The sequence below is a fragment of the Mesoplodon densirostris genome, chromosome 2 (assembly GCF_025265405.1).
Source record: "Mesoplodon densirostris isolate mMesDen1 chromosome 2, mMesDen1 primary haplotype, whole genome shotgun sequence".
Taxonomy (NCBI): domain Eukaryota; kingdom Metazoa; phylum Chordata; class Mammalia; order Artiodactyla; family Ziphiidae; genus Mesoplodon; species Mesoplodon densirostris.
In genome coordinates this window covers 90403420-90423156 of record NC_082662.1, presented here as the reverse complement: position 1 = coordinate 90423156, position 19737 = coordinate 90403420, and the positions used below count along the sequence as shown (strand labels likewise).

The following is a 19737-nucleotide window of genomic DNA, read 5'->3' as shown; positions in this document are numbered from 1 at the left end:
TTGTTATCAACTTTTAAAAGTGAGCAGATATTCATTTATATGGGTAAAATCATATGATGAAAGTGTTACTAAAAATACATATTCAAAATGCTCTTCCTGTAGCAAGGGTTGGCAAACTATACCCTCTTTCTGTAAATAAAGTTTTATTGGAACAGTCACACCATTTATTTATGTATTGTCTATGGCTGCTTTCATAGTACAATGGCAGAGCTGAGTAGCTGGAACAGAAAGCATATGGCCTGCAAAGCTGAAAATACTTGCTACCTGAACCTTTACAGGAAAAAAATGTGTTGAACTCTGCTCTACAGCATCAATTTCCATCAAAAGCAGTTTACTTTCACACTTATGTTTACCTCAGAGTTAGACTATGTTTATTTTTTCTGATAATATTTTCTAAGTATACTATAGAAAAAGCTGTGTGTCATTTCTGAAAAGGACAAAACTCAAACAGCAAATTTCAAACACTTTCTAACTCATCTTTAAGTTTGACAACCTCTTGAGGTAAAAGAGGCATGTACAGTTACACTACCTCTCATTACAAAGTATTGTAAAGATGCTACTATTTAAGATAATATAGCTTGTATATCTACTTAACCTGGTTTAGGTAAAAGTGTAATTCATGGCAACATAATGCAAGGAAACCAGTGGCAGTATGACTGTCAACCTCTTCTAGACCTATAACCTCCCCTCTTTCCTCAGAATATATCTTTTTGTTATTAACGCATCTGACGTACAAACTGAGAGCATCAATATCAATTCATATATTAGCAAAATTTAATTACTTTAATTAAAAAAGAATTTTTTTTTGGTAGTGTTGCGCAGCTTGTGGGCTGTTAGTTCCCCGACCAGGGATCGAACCCAGGCCCTTGGCAGTGAGAACACAGAGCCCTAACCCCTGGACCACCAGGGAATTCCCCTTAGTTGACTTTAAAAATCAAAAAATAGATAGGTAGATATGTAGACAGAAAGAAAGAAAGAGAGAAAAGAAAGAGAAATAAATCCTATTCTTTCTATATCCCATTAGACAGGTCAGTGCATACCCCCAAGGGTATATATATATATATATATATATATATATATATAGCCACTCTGTAGACCTCTAATCCATATCCCTGAAACTAAAATTTTTATATACAGTAAATGAAACATAAGAATACCTAGAATGTATCAGCTTCCATAATTAATTGCTCAGTTTGCTAAAATTAGCTTAGCACAGCAGCACATGGTATGTTTATCTTATTCCTCATACACCAGGAATACTTTACTCAGATTAGCCATTTCTCTCTTGCAGGCAATTAAACTGGCAAGACGAGTGATTAAACTATTACTGTAAACTAAGTTTTTCTACCCCATTCCCTCCACTCAATCTATATAAACTTGACTCCTAATCAAAGAACCTTTATAAATATTTTCTTTTAAAAAAATAGAAATTGTAATTTGACCAACCTATATAAAAAATGGAAGAATTCCAAGTTTAGGGAATAATGATTTTATTCATTATTTGCCACTAAATGAGATAGGAAATACAGGGACAGGCTATCATTTGGCTAGAAAAGATAATTATGCTGTCTTGTACTTGTTAAATTAGAAGAGTCTATAGAGATATTAGCCTTGAAAATGCACAGGAATCATTTCTTAGGGAAAAGTGAAAAGAAAGGCAAAATGAAGAAGAGCTTGGTGAAAGAACCAAAAATTGCCGGAGCTTTTCTTTACACATAATTGGTCACCAAGTCTTATGAACTTTAAAATGTCTCATACTCTGTCCCTTTTTTTTCAACCCTGATGTAGTTAAACCAGACATGTTTTTAAAATAGCCTTCTCCATGATTTCTTGTCTCCAATGTCCCTTGTCTTCATCTTTCACAGTATAATTATCTTCTAAAATAATACAATGACATCATTACTGCACGAAAAAAATTCGACATGTTCCCATTTATATCATTTGGATGAATTTACTGGCTTTAACCAGAGTTACAGAGTCACCATATTCTTATTTTATAAACCCTTCAGAGTTCCCTCTTCAAATAGCCTGGCTAGCTTTAGCTGGCACTTCAGTAATCAACCAGCAGGGACTTATTAGCTGTTGTACACTGCACTAGGTTTGTAATACTTTCTATCTTCACAGATCTTAAACTCCAGTTGGACACTATAAGGTTTTAGACACTGCCACATCCTTAAGCACTTAACTGTTCTATGCCCATTGAGGAATCAGAAATCAAGGAAAAGAGATAATAACAAATTAAGGAAAAGTTTCATGGAATAGGTGGAATTTTAGCTGAAGGCTGAGAGGGAGGCAACACATAAAATGATAGTAAAGGGATTTAATAGATATAGAGGAATCTGACAGGAGTGGAGGTGTAAGAACAGCATGAGAAAAGCCACTGGGGAGGGAATTAACAGGGGAACTGGAAAGATATAGGATACTAATAATGAGGAACAATGAGATAAAATCTTGGCTAAGGAAAGCAGATTATAGACGTTATAGAATGTCCTGGAAGCCAGGCAGAGGTATTTAAATTTGACCTTATAAACACCAATTAATAAAAAGAGAAGAGATGACATAAGAAGATTATTTCAGCATCCATATTCAGGCATATGGAAGAGACAGGCAGGCAAGAGGAGACATCTGGAAAGAAATTATAGGGCTTAAAAAGAGACTTCAGTTAAAGAGAAAAAATCATCAAAGAACAGCACAAAGTTTCTAGCCTTGGAAACTATGAAAATGGAAAAGTAAACAGGGAAGCTGAGAAGTAAAGAAGATTTGAGAATTGTGAGGAGATGGTTTTGGACATGTTAAATTTAAGCAAATCTGACTGGAGCTATCCTAAGGCTCTTCCATAGCATGATACTAGGATGAAGCCAAGAATCGATGGTGAGAATAGACAGGTATAGCGACCTAGCAATGCCTTATATCTATTTAGGGCTTTAAAGCCATTTATTATTCATTTTGAGCCTCAAAACTCAGGAAAGTAGAAAAGCAGAAATTAATACCTTCATATCACAAATAAAGTAATGTTTAGAATTAATGTGACTTGCCCAAAGTCAAACAATTTGTTAGCAGCAGAGCCAGGAAAATTCTAGTTCCCTACTCGTGCCATTATACTCGCTTGCTTCCAAGAAGCAAGCAAAGCTCAAGGCCTTTCTTCCAAAAGGAGTCATCAGTATGGAGGCAACAGCTGAGGCCATGAGAACGTATACTTCTTTGAGGGCAGGAGAACAGAAAAAGAAAGGATTCCTTGCAGATATACACAATTAAAATGCGGAAAAAGAGAGCTCAGCAAAAGACACCACCAAATTGACAGGAATACTTAAGAGTGTAGGAAAAAAAATTAAAACCAGGGCTTCCCTGGTGGCGCAGTGGTTGAGAGTCCGCCTGCCGATGTAGGGGACACGCGTTCGTGCCCCGGTCCTGGCAGATCCCACATGCCGCGGAGCAGCTGGGCCCGTGAGCCATGGCCGCTGAGCCTGCGCGTCCGGAGCCTGTGCTCCGCAATGGGAGAGGCCACAACATGAGTAGGCCCGCGTACCGCAAAAAAAAAAAAAAAAAAAAAAAATTAAAACCAGAAAACTACAGAGTCAGGAAAGCCAAAAATGGACTAAGCACTCAGTGATCTTAAATGCTGAAGTTGGAAGAAGATAAAGATTTGGCATGGAGGAAACACATTTGATGGACGAAATTTTTTAAAATAATTTAGCTCTTGAGAAATTCAGGGAAAAAAAATTTCTTCAAAATGTTTATTACTACTTTCAACATCATTTGGTACAATAATAAAGGGGACTATTTTATTTTTCATACACTAAACTTCTATTGACTACTTCACAAGTTATATTAACATAAATGAGTGTGAAATGTTTTTTCAATGCTGAAAAATATAGTCTAAGAAAATAAAGCATCTATTTGATAAGTCTTATAGAAATATAATTTGATCTTTTAAATCACAGCTCAAATATATTTCAACACAACCTGATCAGTTATTTCACTTTTTCAGCAAAAAAATATTTTCAGTTTTTTTACCTTCTCCATAGTTGAGAGCCTTTTGACAAACATAAATAATAGTTTACTTTTTGCTGTGATCTATTTTACTAATTCACATGTCTGGTAAAGGAAAAGAGCGAGAGCTATAAAAAAGCAAAACTACAGATATAACCAAAGTAAAATTACTTATGAAGCAATTTCCCAAGTTTTAATAGTAAATGCTAATGGAAATAATATGGTCAATCTTCCGATTATAAATGCAACTTCTGTCTTAAGTGCAAGTTAGAATGCAAAGTAAAGTGAACAATTTTATCCTCATTCCAACATGACAGATATAAATAAAACATTTTCAACTAAAATCCACTTTCATTAGTGATATTTTTTAGAACACAGCAACGTCTGCACAAATCAGGTTTAGAAAGCTCCTTGGAAATGATGTCTAAAAGTTAAAAGTTAAAAGAAATTTTAACATGACTATGAATTAAAAATGTAAAAGACACAGAGCTAATCAAATGACTTACTACTGACCTTGTTCAAGTCTGAAGAGGGTGTTTTCCAGCTTTTCCATTTCGTTCAGAAGTAAAATCCTAATCTGTTTACTGTGTCCCATTTTGGCTTCTTGAGGATTTGAAATCTTTCAGAAGAATGAAAAGAACTCCGAAATCGAATGAGGTACCCCTACGAAACAAAAAAGGAATCAAGATAAAGAAAATAACTGTATCTTAGATTCTCTAAGGCTGACAGCCACACTTACATGTTCAAAATGTGTTTTAACCCTAGCAGAGCAACGAGAAAGAATGAATCTTATAAATAAGATCAGAAAAAGCAAATTGATAGTTGTTTCCTCCCTTCGAGCACAAGACCGAAGCAAAAATTACAGTTAAAAAAAAATGAAGTATTTTTACATAATCAATACGTTTTGGAAAGCCTGGAGCTGGGTGTGGGGGGATGGGGTAAAATTCCCAGTCCCAAGCCAACCGGCTTCGAAGACTTCATATGGCACTTCTGCTTACAAGAGATTAGCCTGCTCAAAGATAACAGGTGGGAGATCTCCCCATTCCCAAATTCGGGTCGGAAGCCACCAATGGGGAGATGAGAACAGAGGGAAGCAGTTGTTGTCCCTAGAATAGCTGCCGTGGACATTGAACGTACAGACAGAGCTATAGATAGAAGGAACGCATTTCCCCGGGACGCCGGCGGCATTCCTAGCACTTACACCGAGCAAGTTATACGTGCGGCTTCTGGGACACTGCAGGACCCGCGACTCTGGTGTTAAAACAGTCGGGGGAGGAGACGCAAAGGAAAGTTAAAGGGAAAAGGCAGGCTGCCCAGGCGCAGAAAGAAGCCGCTGACGAGGGCCGGGCTCCGTGAAGGGCAAAGGGAGGGGCGGCGGCAGCCAAGGCAGGGCCTAGGCTGCTGTGTGAGTGGCAGAAAGCTTCTCCGTGACTCCGCCTCGCGCCGGTCACCGAGGAGACCTTCGATCCCCACGGGGCCTCGAGAGCACACAGCCGGGGTGAGAGCTGACAAGTCCCCTCGCCCACTTCCGGGAATCTCCGCACCTGCTCGCCCCAACCGCTAGTCTCGCGAGAGTCCGGTCGCGGACTGCCCGGGTGTAGGAGGTGGCTGAGGACCAGGCGGCGGGCTGCCTTTTTTCTCGCCTGGAGTGAGGTGAGACGGCTGGGGCGTGCCTCTCCTTTCACAGTCTGCGAGTTCATGGTTGAACATAAAATGCCGCGGTAGGGGGCTGCGAGCTAGGTTGAGCTACACCACAGGGTCGTTTTGTGCACCCGCTGAATGGCAGGAGGCAAGCCACCTGGCTTCCTGTGCCATTTCACCACATTATGTTTTGTGTCTTCGTTTTGACTTTGTTACGTTCCCTAAGTTTTCTTGGCCTAAATTCCCTGAGCCTTGATTTCCCCATGTCTAAAATGAGGGGCCTGGCTACAGTCTCAGACATTCCATCCTTCGGGGGTCCACATTTGTAATCCTATCACAGAGCGGGCCCATCTTCCTGAATATAGACATGGAAGGACTAGGTGGGTGAAGTGTGGCCAGTCTGCGAACAACCAAGGGGCAAATACACGTGTGTTTACAACGTCTGGTTGCACCTAATGTACACCGCGTAGACCTGAAGATCGTCTGAGACTAAGAATCTATATTGGCTATAGCTGCACATATTTTAGGCCAGACATTCAAGACATGGTGCAGATGCCTAAGGAGATTTTATGCCTGAGGGAAAAGGAAAGCCCGTCTTTCAGGGCCTTTGGAGGGCACCTAGGGATCACGAGAAAATGGACAAAAGGTCTGGAGTGTGGAGAAGAATCTTGCTTTCTTTACTGTGGAATTACTGTAGGTCCAAGAAGAATAATGGGTTAAAAACTAAAGATACTGGAATGTTCGCTTGTTTCAGTAGTTTGCTGAGAATGGCTAGTTGCAAATGGTCCAAAACTGAGTTTGGAAACTCACAGCTCGTTTATTCATTCAACTGACATTTATTGAGCACCTACAATTTGCTAGGCACATAGGTGCTGGGAATGCGGCAATGAAACAAAGTCACTGCCCTCATGGAACTCCTACATGTGATTGGTAGCAGACAGATAAATTAAATAAGTAAATTACATACAATAATTAAAGGTCATAAGACATAAAGCCAAGAAAGGGAAAGTATGGAAGAATCAGGAGAGGGTGGTTTGCAGTTTTAAGTACAATAATGAGTAAAGGACTTGCTGGTAAATTGACATTTGATCCAAAACAGAGAAAGAAGGTAGAGGATATCCAGGGCAGAGGGTTATACACAGAGGTACAGGAAGTGCAAGGGCTGGGAGGTAGGAGCATACTTGGTGAATTCAAAGAGGTCACTGTAGCTGAGTGGAGAGAGGTAAAAAGTTAGGACAGATAGATGGGGAGGGGTGAGTAGCCTAAAAGGCTTTGTAGGCCATCGCAAGGACTTGCGCTTTTGCTCTGGGGAAAAGAGCCATTGGAGGATTTTGAACAGAGCAGTGACGTAATCCGACTGACCTTTTAAAAGGGTCACTCGGCAACTTTATAGGGAATAGCTAAATAAACCGTAGGGTGTGGTTAGGAAGGAAGCAAGGAGACCTGTTAGGAAGCTATTTCAATTATCCAGGCAAGAGATAGTGGGGTGTGTGTGTGTGTGTAGCAGAAGTTGTTGAACTACGAATCTATTTTAATGGTGAAGCCTACACCACCTGCTGGTGGAGAGAAAGGAGTCAAGGATGATTCAAAGTTTTTTAGCCTGAGCAACCAGGACATTATTTCTGTCCAACAGAAATATAATATGCCACATAGGTAATTAAAATTCTTCTAGTAGCCACATCAAAAAAAAAAGTAAAAAGAAACAGGTGAAATTAATGTTAATAATATATTGTATTTAACTCTATCTTAAACATGATTTCAACATGCAATCAATATAAAAGGTTATTAATGAGGTATTTTAGATTCTTTTTTTGTATCGTCTTCTAAATCTAGTTTATATTTTACACTTCCAGCATGTCTCAATTCTGATAGTGACATTTCAAGTGCTTGATAGCTTCATGTGGCATGTGGACAGTGCAGAAGAAGCTGTCATTTAGTGAGAGAGGAAGCAAAGGGGAGGAACAGAATTGGAGGGTGAAATTCAGGAGTTTTGTTATAGACTGTCAATAAGCAAGCGAAGATGACTGTCCACTTGCTTGAGATGACCATCAAACATCCAAGTGGAGATACTGAGGTACCATTTGTAGCCCTGGTCTCCAAAGTAGTGTTTTTCAAATTGCGAGTCTTAACCCATTAAGGGTTGTAAAATTGATTTATTTGTTGCAACCAACAATTTAAAAAATGAAATAAGAAAGCTCTGAATGCACTACATCTAATAAAAGTATTGTTTCACAAAACTTCTGTTTCTATTACTTACGTTTTGATATGCTGGGTCATGTATTCCTCCTGGGGGTCAGGGTTAAAAACAAGTTTGAGAGCCACTGCTGTAGAACGTATGCTGTGTAAAGTCGTAATAATTCATGATTATGAAATGGTGCCTGGGTTTGAATCCCAGCCCTGCCTCTAACTAGCTATGAAGCTTTGGAAGATACTCAACTTCTTTGCGCTTTGGTTTTTCCAACTGTGAAGTAGGGATAAAAATAGTACCTACTATTAATTAAACAAGGACCTAAGAACTGTGCCTAATACATACTAAGTACTGTGTAAGTACAAATATCAGCGCTGACCGTGTTGTGAAACACAGTCCACATTTATGTTTGTCTTCAGTCTCTCCTTTCCATACCCCCTTCGGATTTCAGGTTTTCCTATTACTGTCTCATCGCACAGCCCACCTGGTGATCACTCTTCACCAGGGCTCCAAAATTAGACTTGCCTGCTGTCCTTCCTCCAGCAAAACACTCACTTCAGTGCCCAGCATTTCAGCCAGGTACAAGAAGTAAAACAGATTGATGAAGTGAATTGCTTTAGCAGTGAATTCTTCTTAAACAAACGCTTAAATTTAAAAAGAAGATTTGTTAATCCAAATGGCCTTAATTTGGGAGATTTCATGTTGTGAAAGAAAGTGAAGAATGTTAAGTAATGAAAACATTATGATTTAATGTGAAGTGTCTCTAAGATTAAATTTATAAGCAACATATTATCCTTCTTAAAAAGAAAAGACACTGGCATGCTATTTGCAAAGTTCTTGGAATGCCAGTGAATTTGCAGTCTAGGGCAATAGTGGTGCCATGTGCCGCCTTCATTTTGGTGAACATTTGTCATGTGCCTGTCCTGTGCGTGACAGCGAGCTATATATACACAATAATCTCATTCCGGAGTTGTTAGGAGAAAACTCTCCTTGAGGAACAACTGATGGATGATCTCAGCTATTTGGCAGAGACTCTAGTGTTTTCTGAAACATTGATATTAATGCAGCTGGGGAGTGGGAGAAGGGCTGTGGTCAGAAGGGGCTTTCTTCAGGTTTGTGTATATATGTGAATGTTTTCTGAAAGGAAAGGAGTTATTTGGGGGTCTTATTTATGGTTAGGTCCCAATTCTGTGATCTTCTGGGTCTGAAGTAGAGGGGCTGCCTTATTTGGTTTTTATATTCAACAGTATTTTCTGTGTATTTTGTTTTGTAACAATAGTATACTGATATTATTAATAGTTTTATTTTATAAAATTTGGAACTGTGTTTGCAAAATCCCTTCTAAGGTGAATAATTTATTCTGCGTGTTTTGAAATATCCAGATATAGCCAGTGAGGAGAAGAAGGGAAGATAGGAAAGGAAATAGAATTGAAGTCAGAGAGGTGTAGAAAAACAGTGATTTTTCAAAAAGGAGAGAGTACAACATCTCCTTTGGAGATAAACAAACCTCGGATTAGTTTCAATCTCTCTGAATTACAGTTGATTCATCCATAATATGGAGAGAACATCACCTCACTTGTGGGGTCAATGTGAAGAGGAGATGAAATAATGAAAGCATTTAAAGTGTCATTTGGGGACTTCCCTGGTGGTGCAGTGGTTAAGAATCCGCCTGCCAATGCAGGGGACACGAGTTCGAGCTTGAGCTCTGGTTCAGGAAGATCCCACATGCCATGGAGCAACTAAGCCCGTACGCCACAATTACTGAGCCTGTGCTCTAGAGCCCGCAAGCCACAACTACTGAGCCCGTGTGCCTAGAGCCCATACTTCACAACAAGTGAAGCCACCACAATGAGAAGCCCGCTCACCACAAGGAAGAGTAGTCCCAGCTCGCCGCAACTAGAGAAAGCGCACACGCAGCAACGAAGACCCAACGCAGCCAGAAATAAATAAAATAAAAGTGTCATTTAGCATTTAGCAAAAATTAGGCTTTTAATAAGGATAGCCTTAAAAAAGAAGGGGTGATGGGGACTTCCCTGGTGGTCCAGTGGATGAGACTCCGTGCTCCCAATGCAGGGGGACTGAGTTTGATCCCTGGTGGGGGAACTAGATCCCACATGCATGCCACAACTAAGAGTCCACATGCTGCAGCTAAAGGTCCCTCATGCCGCAACAAAGACCTGGCACAGCTTAAATAAATAAAATAAATAAATAAATAAATAAATAATTTTAAAAAAAGAAAGAAGGGGTGATGACTAGTTGTCTTTGCTGGGTCAAAGATGGCCGTCAGACAGAGTAGATGAAGAGGATTCCAGGGCATGGCAGAGACAAAAGACATCACCGCAAGTCTCTTACTCCATGAAGTATAAAGGCGAATTCAAAGAGCAAAGTCAGAGTCCAAGTTTTCAGCCTAAATTATACAAAACTGAGAAAGGGTGGAGACTAAGAATGAAGTAAGTGTTAGTTGTTATATAGTAAATATTTGTTTGAAAATTTATTGAGATGTACATATATAGAGGGAAATATAGTTGTATTTCTATTAGAACAAAAGATCTTGGGCTCTTAGAGCTAATGTAGGAAAAGTCATTAAAGAATTCCTAAGCATTGATATAACAAATTAGCCCAAAGCAGTGCGTGGAATGCTTGGAAACCATGATAGGAGGAACTTCAAGAGGGCATTTTTAGTGGTGATCTTTTCTTTATTCTTAGATCTTTAAAAAGTTATTTGGTCTCCAATTTAATGCTAAATCATTTTCCCTTGCAAGTAAATTTAACTTTCTGTTAAAATAGTGGCTGCAGAGTTTCCATATAGGAGGGTTTAGAGTAGGCAGTCTGGTTGAGGAGAAAGGACAAGGAAGAGGACCTTGAAGTTAATTTCCTATGTTTGTCTGGGTGACTACAGCTGCATATGACAGAAAAAAACAAAACAATGGTGGCTTAAACTAGAGATGGTTTATTTTTCTCTCATATAAAAGTCCATAGGTGAGGTGAGCAATTCAGAGCTGGCATGGCAGCTCTGTAACGATCATCAGGAAGCCAGACTCTGTCTAGTTCACAGCTTCCTTGCTCTTATTATGTGGAACTCATCATAGTACAATAAGGCTGCCAGAGCTCCAGCTATCATATCCACATTCAGGGAACAGAATGGAGGAAGAGGAGAAGAAGGGTGATTTTCCTACCTTTAAGAATTCCTGGAAATACCACACATTTCCACTTGCATCTCACTAGCCAGTACTTAGTCACAAGGTACATGCAAATGCAACCTTTATCTAGTCAGCAGTGAGACTAGCCAAAACCCGGGTTCTGTTATTACAGAAAGAAAGAATGGATTTTGGCAGATAACCAGTAGTCTCTGACACAGTTTGCATGGTACTTTATTTTTTACTTTAATTATTAGAAAGCAGTACAGTTTGGAGCAGGGGGATGGAAGGCTCAGGAGGAATGTCTCCAAGGAGGGGGGGGGGAAAGAACTGATTATGTAACATGCTTGACTGCACTGAGAGGTGTTTCACAAACATCTCACAGTTTTCTGTCAGAAAGCTTAGAGGTGAATCAATCAATGATTCGCTTGCCAAACAAACAAACAAAACAAACGGGAGACTACGGCTTTATATCTGTCAGCCAAATGAGCTTACTAAAACTAAACTTCAGAACTGGCCAACTTTCCCTTCAAGTCACAAAGGACTGGGGTAATCATGCTCGCTTCATGTTTATTCCCAAAGGGAAGAAGGGCAGAGGTGAGCCAAGCTCACCCAGTTATTCTTCCCAAATTCATCAACCGGGTAAGTCACTCTGCCTCCCCAGGAATGGAGTGAGTTAAAAAGCAAAGAGAAGCCAGGAGTTTGTTTAGGGAAGCTCTTTCTTTAAAGAAAACAGAATTAGGGAAAGGCATTCTTCTTCAGGCATTTATGCAAGTCATTTAACCTCTTTTGTGCCCAATTCCTAAACTGTAATCTTTCTTCCAAGGATATGCAAAAATAAAATATATAAGATGTTTTGAAAATGAATATATGCCCTATAAATAGCTAATAACAAGTAATATTTAATGAGCATCTAGGAGGTACTAGGCACTGTTCTAAGCCCATTACATGTACTAATTTAATTCCCAAAACAACACTGTCATTACCCCCAACTTAAAGATAAGGAAACTGAGTCCCCAAGTTTAAGTAGCTTGCTTAATGTCAGATAGTGGAAGAATGTGATTTCAATTGCATTCTCAGTGATTCTGTTCAGTAAACTCTAAATCTGAGAGCACTAACATTATCCCCATGGCCTGGTAATCAATAAAGTTTTTATAAATTAAAGTTGGATGTTGCTTATTTTATCTATGGATGTGTCAACAGTGAGTTTGTTTTCTTGCTTCTATGGATTTTCTAGCTAATTTAAGACAGAGTCATCTCAGGACAGTTCCTTCAGTTACCCTGCCTTCCCCTCCCTCCCATGGGTCTGGAGTAGATGCTCCCGATCTATGATCCTTTGTTGTGTTATGTTGTATGATAACTGCCTTTACCCTTTTCTCCCTTTCCCACTGGGGTCCCTTAGACAGGGTATGTGTTTTCTGCCTCTGGATGGCAAGTTGTAAAGCAATTTACACTTTTTAGATACAATAAGAAAACCATACTTTATTCTTTAAAATTTTTTTAATACATTTTATATTTTAGAATAGTTTAGAGTTAAGAAAATAGTTGCAAAGAAAGTACAGAGTTCCTGACTACTTCATACCCAGTTTCTATGTTTCAATATGTTCCCCTATTGTTAACATAGTAAGATGCATTTGTTACAATTAGTGAACCAATATTGATACATTATTCTTAACTACAGTCCATATTTTATTCATTTCTTTTTTGTGATGGGAACAATTAAGATCTAGTCTCACAGCAACTTTGAAGTTTATAACACAGTATTGTTGTCTATAACCCCTGTGCTGTGCATTAGATCTCCAGGATTTATCTACTGGTTGCAAGTTTGTACCCTTAAACAGTATTTCTCCAATTCCCCCTTCCCCCAGCCCCTGGTAACCACCATTCTACTCTCTGTTTTTACAAGTTCAGCTTTTTTAGATTCTACATATAAGTGATACCATACAGTAGTTGTCTTTCTCTCAGCATAATGACCTCAAAGTCCATCGACATTGTTGCAAATGGCAGGATTTCCTTCTTTCTCATGGCTGAAGAATATACCATTGTATATATATACCATATCTTCTTTATCCCTTCATCCATTGATGGACACTTAGGTTGTTTCCATATATACTTTATTCTTACAAACTGCTCTGATCTCTTTACCATTCCCCAACTGCTAGGTAGGCATGGAAAACAAACAAAAAAAATTTAGTCTGTTTTAAAACTAATTCTGATCCAGTTATTTAAGTAACCTCTTTAACTCTGTCTCTTTGAAATCATTGTTTTATGGTTTCAACCCCCCTTCCTCTGCTTACTTCTGAGATGGTGTCTGGCACACAGAGCAGGGTCTCACATGAACTTGTTGCACTGCGAGAGTTGAACTCTATGACCCTGAACTGGTCATTGTGCAGGGACTGGCATCACCTGAAGTATGTCTGTCTCATCTTATTCTTGGTTATCCTGTTGGCAAAAGCTACTGATGTATGTAGCTGGTAATTTCTTGGTCATTCTTTCTTGGCTTGGTCAGAGCCTAGAGGCCCTTCCTGCTATCTCAGCCTTCCTTGAAATCTTACTTTCACTACAGACTCCTTTGAATATATGAAATATTCTCAGCCTGGTCCAAGGCCCAAAGCATCCATCCATAAGTCTTTGTTGGAGTGATTACACCTCTGCTGGGAACATGGGCGTACCAATATCTCTTCAAGGTCCTGCTTTCAATTCTTTTGGGTATGTACTAAGAGGTGGAATTGCTGGATCATATGGTAAGTCTATTTTTTAGTTTTGAGGAAACATCATACTGTTTTCCCCAGCAGCTTTACCATTTTACATTCCCATGAACAGTGCATAAGTGTTCCAGTTTGTTTGCATCCATGCAAACACTTGTTATTTTCTGTCTTTTTTTTGGTTTGTTTGTCTTGGGTTTTTGTTTGTTTGTTTGTTTTCTTGATAGCAGTGATCCTGTTGGGTGTGAGGTGGTACATCATTGTGATTTTGATTTGCACTTCCCTAATGAGTAGTGATGTTGAGCATATTTGCATGTGCTTATTGACCATTTGTATATCTTCTCTGAAGAACTGTCTATTCAAGTCCTTTGCCAATTTTTGAATTGAATTGTTTGGTTTTTTGTTGTTGGGGTCTCTATACATTCTGGATTGTAATCCCTTATCAGATACAGATATGCAAATATTTTCTCCCATTTCATGGATTGCCTTTTTACTCTGTTGATTGTGTCCTTTGATGCACAGGAGTTTTAATTTTCATGAGGTCCAATTTGTCTGTTTTTTGCTTTTATTATCTGTTCCTTTTGTGTCATATCCAAGAAATCACTGCCAAATCCAATATCATGAACTTTATGCCCATGTTTTCTTCTAAGGGTTTTGTAGTTCTATAGTTTATAGTTATATAAACTATAGTTGTAGTTTATATATATATTTATATGTACACTTAATAGTTATATACTTTTACATTTAAGTCTTTGATCCAATTTGAATTAGTGTTTGTATGTAGTATTAGTTAAGAGTCTAACTTCATTCTTTTGCATATGGGTATATAGTTTTCCCAGCATCATTTGTTGGAAAGACTGTCCTTTCCTCACTGAATGGTCTTGTCACCCTTGTCAAAAAACATTTGACCACACATATGAAGGTATATTTCTGGGCTCCCTACTCTATTCCATTGATGTATATATCTATCTTTATTCCATTACCATACTATTTTGATTACTGTAGCTTTGTAGTAGGTTTTGAAATCAGGAAGTGTGAGTCCTCCAATTTTGTTCTTTTTCAAATTGTTTTGGCTACTTGGGGTTCCTTGACATTCCATATGAATTTTATGATAGATTTTTGTATTTCTGCAAAAAAAAAAGTCATTGGGTTTTGACAAAGATTGTATTATATCTGTGTATCACTTTAGGTGGTACTGACATTTAACAATATTAAGCCTTCCAATCCATGAACATAGGTTATTTTTCTGTTTATGTCTTTAATTTCTTTTAGCAATATTTTGTAGTTTTCATTGCACAATCCTGTTATCTCTTTGGTTAAGTTAATTCCTAATTATTTATTCTTTTTGATAGTATTGCAAATGGAGTTGTTTTTTCTTTTCAGATGTTCATTGTTAGTGTATAGAAATGCAACTTGTTTTTTGTGTGTTGACTTTTATCCTGCTACTTTGCTGAATTTGTTTATTAGTTGTAATTGCTTTTTTTTGTGTGTACATGGAATCTTTAGGGTTTTCTACTATAAGATCATAACATCTGTGAACAGAGATAATTTTACTTCTTCCTTTTCTATTTGGATACCATTTACTTATTTATTTGTTTAACCTACCTAATTGCTTTGACTAGGACTAGTACTATGTTGAGTAAAAGTGATGAAAGTGGGCATCTTTGCCTTGCTCTTGATTTTAGAGGAAAAGCTTTCAGTCTTTCACCACTGAGTATGATTTTGCTGTGGTTTTTTCATACATGGCTTTTATTTGTTGAGGCAGTTTTCTTCTATTCCTAGTTTGTTGAATTTTTAAATAAAAGGATGCTGAATTTTGTCAAATGCTTTTTTCCTGCACCAATTGAGGTGATCCTTTATTTCTTTTTAAGACTATGCATTTCCTTTTCCCTTTTGAAATGTCATAGGAAAGGCCACGGGGCTTGAATTTGCTGTTTCTCATGACACTATAATAAGCCCATGGCTAGCATGGTGCTAACAATGCTGCATTTACTATCTTTTCAAAAGTAGTATTCTTATTATTAATTAATTATTATTATTAATTTTGGTTAAGTTTACATTTTTTCTCAGTTATGAATTAGAATCGATTGGACAGCTGATTTCATGGTGGAAAGACACAGCCCAGCTCAAATGGTGGAAAACAAACAAATTTCTCAAAACAAAGCTTTCAAAATGGAAGAATGCATAAAATATCCTGACAATAACAGTCTTAGGTCTGTCTCACCCAGAGAGTGAGTTCTTGAGGGGAGAAAATATCTTTTCCCCTTATCCCCAGTTACCTGGAACTGGAGATTGTTGTATAGTAAACACTTAATAAAACATCTTGGAGGGTATCAAAGAACAACAGTATTCCCCTTGCCATTTCTTCCCTCTCCTTTCCCCAAGAGAGATTGCATCAGACTCAGTAACTTTCATAGTGTTAATTTATTGTGGAGTATAAATATGAAAGTATCCAAGTTCTGCAAATAGTGCAAAAGTGAGCAATTGTGCATTTTAATTTGACTTAGTATTGTTGAATTGAAATATTTAGATTTTGGTATTAAGAGAGGATTGTACTTTTTTTTTTTAACCATGTCACTATTGATTATTTTCTTATTCCAAAGCTGTATAGGCTCATGCATTATTTAATTCTCAAAAGTTAAGTTGATAGCCTGTCTGAGGGTAGATGTACAAATTGTAATATACAGCCAGAATTGGAAAATAGAAGTACTTTGACTGACTTTTCAAAGTAGGCTTTATGTTATAAAAAGCATCACATAGTACACTGTGTAAAAATAAAATTAGATGAAGTATAATCTATGAGTGATACCTGCTTTATAGACTCTCAATTTGATGACCAACATAACCTAATTTAGCAGAACACTTGACCCAAGTATTTCGCTGATGATCAAGTAAATTCTGATGAAAGGTCAATGGTATAACTACAAAGGCCAATCTATTTTAATTGCCTAAGGTTTAAAAAAAGCCCTCTTCTCAATTTACAGTGACTGTGGGAGTCATTTTCCTGCTTACACAGTGATAGAGGGCTTGTATATCATGAATGCAGCATAGTGGATAATCAGCAAAACTTTAAGACTAAATTAATCAGCACTTTGGAAAGTTTATTCCATGAACATAGGTAACATGTCCTGTCAAGGCAAATGATTGCTTCTTTGATTATAGAAAAATACTAATAAGTTTTCACTTTTTAAAAAATATATTACTGGAAAGAATTTAGTTAGAGATTCAAACATAGTAAAATTTACTTTTTAAAAATAACTGAGAATCACTATGTTGTGCACCAAGAACTAATATAGCATTGTAAGTCAATTATACTTTGAAAACAAACAAAAAAACAAACAAGCAAACTCAGGAAAAGACTGGATTTGTGGTTACCAGAGGCAGTGGGGAGCAGGGGAGGGTGTTGGGGGAAGGATGAAAGTGGTTGAGAGAGTAAATCCTAAGAGATCTCATCACAGGGAAAAAAATTTTTTTTTCTTTTGAGTCTATATAGAATGATGGATGTTCACTAAACTTATTGTGGTAATCATTTCATGATGCATGCAAGTCAAATCATTATGTTGTACAACTTAAACTTATACAGTGCTTTATGTTAATTATATCTCGTTGAAACTGGAAGGAAAAATGGATAACAAAGTATACCTGCTTTAGGTCTGAAAATAAATAAATACATAGAGTAATTGATATTTTAAAATAAATAAATGAAATAAAACTCTTCTTTTAAAAAGAAAAAAAGTGAGGCTTAAATTTGATAATAATGGTATTTTTGAAGTACAAATATATGAAATATATACTAAGTTCGGAACAGATTCAATATTTAGCCTTTGAACTGATAAATCATATCATATTCATTTAACATATTCTCTAGGTCCCATCTTGACTTTTCTTTCTCTCCTTCCCAAGGCTTATTGATTTTTTTTATATTTTAAAATCACAATTTTAAACGTAATGAAAATTTAAGGTGCTTTCTGATTCCTTCATGTTATATCTTAATAGTAACATTAAAATCAAAATGTCAAACAACGTTCTTTGTTTTTTTTTTTTTGGCGGTATGCGGGCCTCTCACCGCTGTGGCCTCTTCCGCTGCGGAGCACAGGCTCCAGATGAGCAGGCCCAGCGGCCATGGCCCACGGGCCCAGCCGCTCCACGGCATGCGGGATCCCGCCGGACCGGGGCACGAACCCGTGTCCCCTGCATCGGCAGGCGGACTCTCAACCACTGCACCACCAGGGAAGCCCACAATCTAATTGCCTTTTGATATCTTATAATTATCTAATTGGTTTATAATATCAAAAATAGAAAAAATAGAAATTATGGAAGTACAGAATTTGCTTTCCTACAAAGAATAAGTGAACCACAGGATACTGTGACATCTACAAGTTCAGTAGTTATGTTTTATTAGTCAGTACATAGAGGAGTACTTAAACCCATGTAAGTTGGTTGCATTTTATTTGGCAGCATAACCACAGATCAAGTTGTCCCTTTAGTCCTTTGGGTTCAAGAGGCAGATTAAAAAATATTTAATTAACTTATTTATTTGGCTGCACCGGGTCTTAGTTGAGGCATGTGGGATCTTGTTCCCTGACCAGGGATTGAACCTGGGCCCCCTGCATTGGGAGTGTGGAGTCTGAGCCACTGGACCACCAGGGAAATCCCAGCAGAATGTGATGTTAACTGTCACTTATTAATCCAGGCTTGGAAAAATTGCTTTTAAAAGTCATTTATTCATCTACTAAATTAAACTTGCAATATCAGTGATAATATTTGATACTTATACAGTACTTTACAGATTTTCAAAGTATTGCAACATTCATGATTTCATTTAATCTTCACAACAATTTTGCAAAGAAGACAAGATAATAATTAACTCCATGTTATAGATAAGAAAAATGGTGTCTTGAAATGTAAAGTGACTTGTGTAATACAGTCTGGCTAGTCAGTGGTAGAGGGAACTAATTTCTAAGTTTTTTTATTTCTAGGTGCAGTCACAAGTATTATGGACTACATACAGACAGAGGGAACATATTAGAGCACACTGCTATTTTTTTTGTAGAATAAAACAGTACAATTTCAGAGATGCCATGAATCCTGTCCAGGATGGCATAAATAGGCAAGGATTCAGTCTGACTGGGTAAGCTATGGTAAAAATAGCCTTAATTATAATACTTTTAGTCAAATGTCAGGATTTTTGTTATTGGGGGTAGAGTTGGACCACAGACAGATCTACAGTGAAGAAGTGGGGAAGGGTCACAAGGACTTAAGCATAATATCAGGGCCCCCAGAAGCCATATTGTCTAGGATTTTTTGCCAGGTTCCAGTCTTAGCTGCAGAATTAGAACACAAGTCAGGACTGGCATAGCTGCTCAGATCTAAAAGATTGGGGAAACATAGTGAGAATTGGGCATGATGTTTGGGGAGGAGACTGCTGCTATTTAATAGGCTGGGGAATGTCACCCCAGAAGTGAAACAAAAGGAAAATAGGCTAATTGTAGATGCTTTGACATATTCCAGGTATTCTCATTAGCAGGGCTCAATCTGCTGGTCAGATGTCTTTAGTCCTCTCTGCTGGACAGAGCTCAAGTGGGCAGGGGCAAGAAACAGTGCTCTTTGGCACCTGAACACATGGTTCAACTTATAAAGCATGTGCTTTACGTGACAGTTAAGTGAGATGCTCTGCTCACATAAGTCCACAGATTTACACCTGTGAAGTTTCCATGTAAAATGGGTGCTATTGTCTTTTATAATAAGTCCCATGTGTATTTTCATAGAATGTTGACAGGTGACCATATATTGCTTTATCAGTGCTTCTGGGATTATCTGAAAAATAGCACAGGTATTCTCATGACAGGTTTATGTTAATAAGTTTGGTTAGCATAGGACTTCCCTGGTGGCACAGTGGTTGAGAATCTGCCTGCCAGTGCAGGGGACACGGGTTCAATCCCTGGTCCGAGAAGCTCCCACATGCCGTGGAGCAACTAAGCCTGTGTGCCACAACTACTGAGCCTGTGCTCTAGAGCCCAAGAGCCCACAACTACTGCATCCTGTGTGCATAGACCCCATGCCCTGCAATAAGAGA

The 19737-nt window shown here is 38.0% G+C and overlaps 2 protein-coding genes across 3 annotated transcripts in view; one reads left to right on the top strand and one right to left on the bottom strand.

The window, feature by feature from the left end:
- The window catches only part of AGL (amylo-alpha-1, 6-glucosidase, 4-alpha-glucanotransferase), an 81524-nt gene extending 76003 nt beyond the window's left edge, over positions 1 to 5521 (bottom strand). The window contains exons 1-2 of the mRNA XM_060090178.1: positions 5192 to 5521; positions 4504 to 4653 (exon numbers count right to left, since the gene is read on the bottom strand). Of these exons, the coding sequence (XP_059946161.1) occupies positions 4504 to 4585 (82 nt within the window). The 5' untranslated portion in view covers positions 4586 to 4653; positions 5192 to 5521. The remainder of the gene's footprint in view (positions 1 to 4503; positions 4654 to 5191) is intronic.
- Positions 5449 to 19737, top strand: part of FRRS1 (ferric chelate reductase 1) — a 94704-nt gene continuing 80415 nt past the window's right edge. For both annotated transcript variants that reach the window (XM_060090180.1, XM_060090179.1), the window contains exon 1: positions 5449 to 5643. The gene's annotated coding sequence lies outside the window, so the exon portion shown is untranslated. The remainder of the gene's footprint in view (positions 5644 to 19737) is intronic.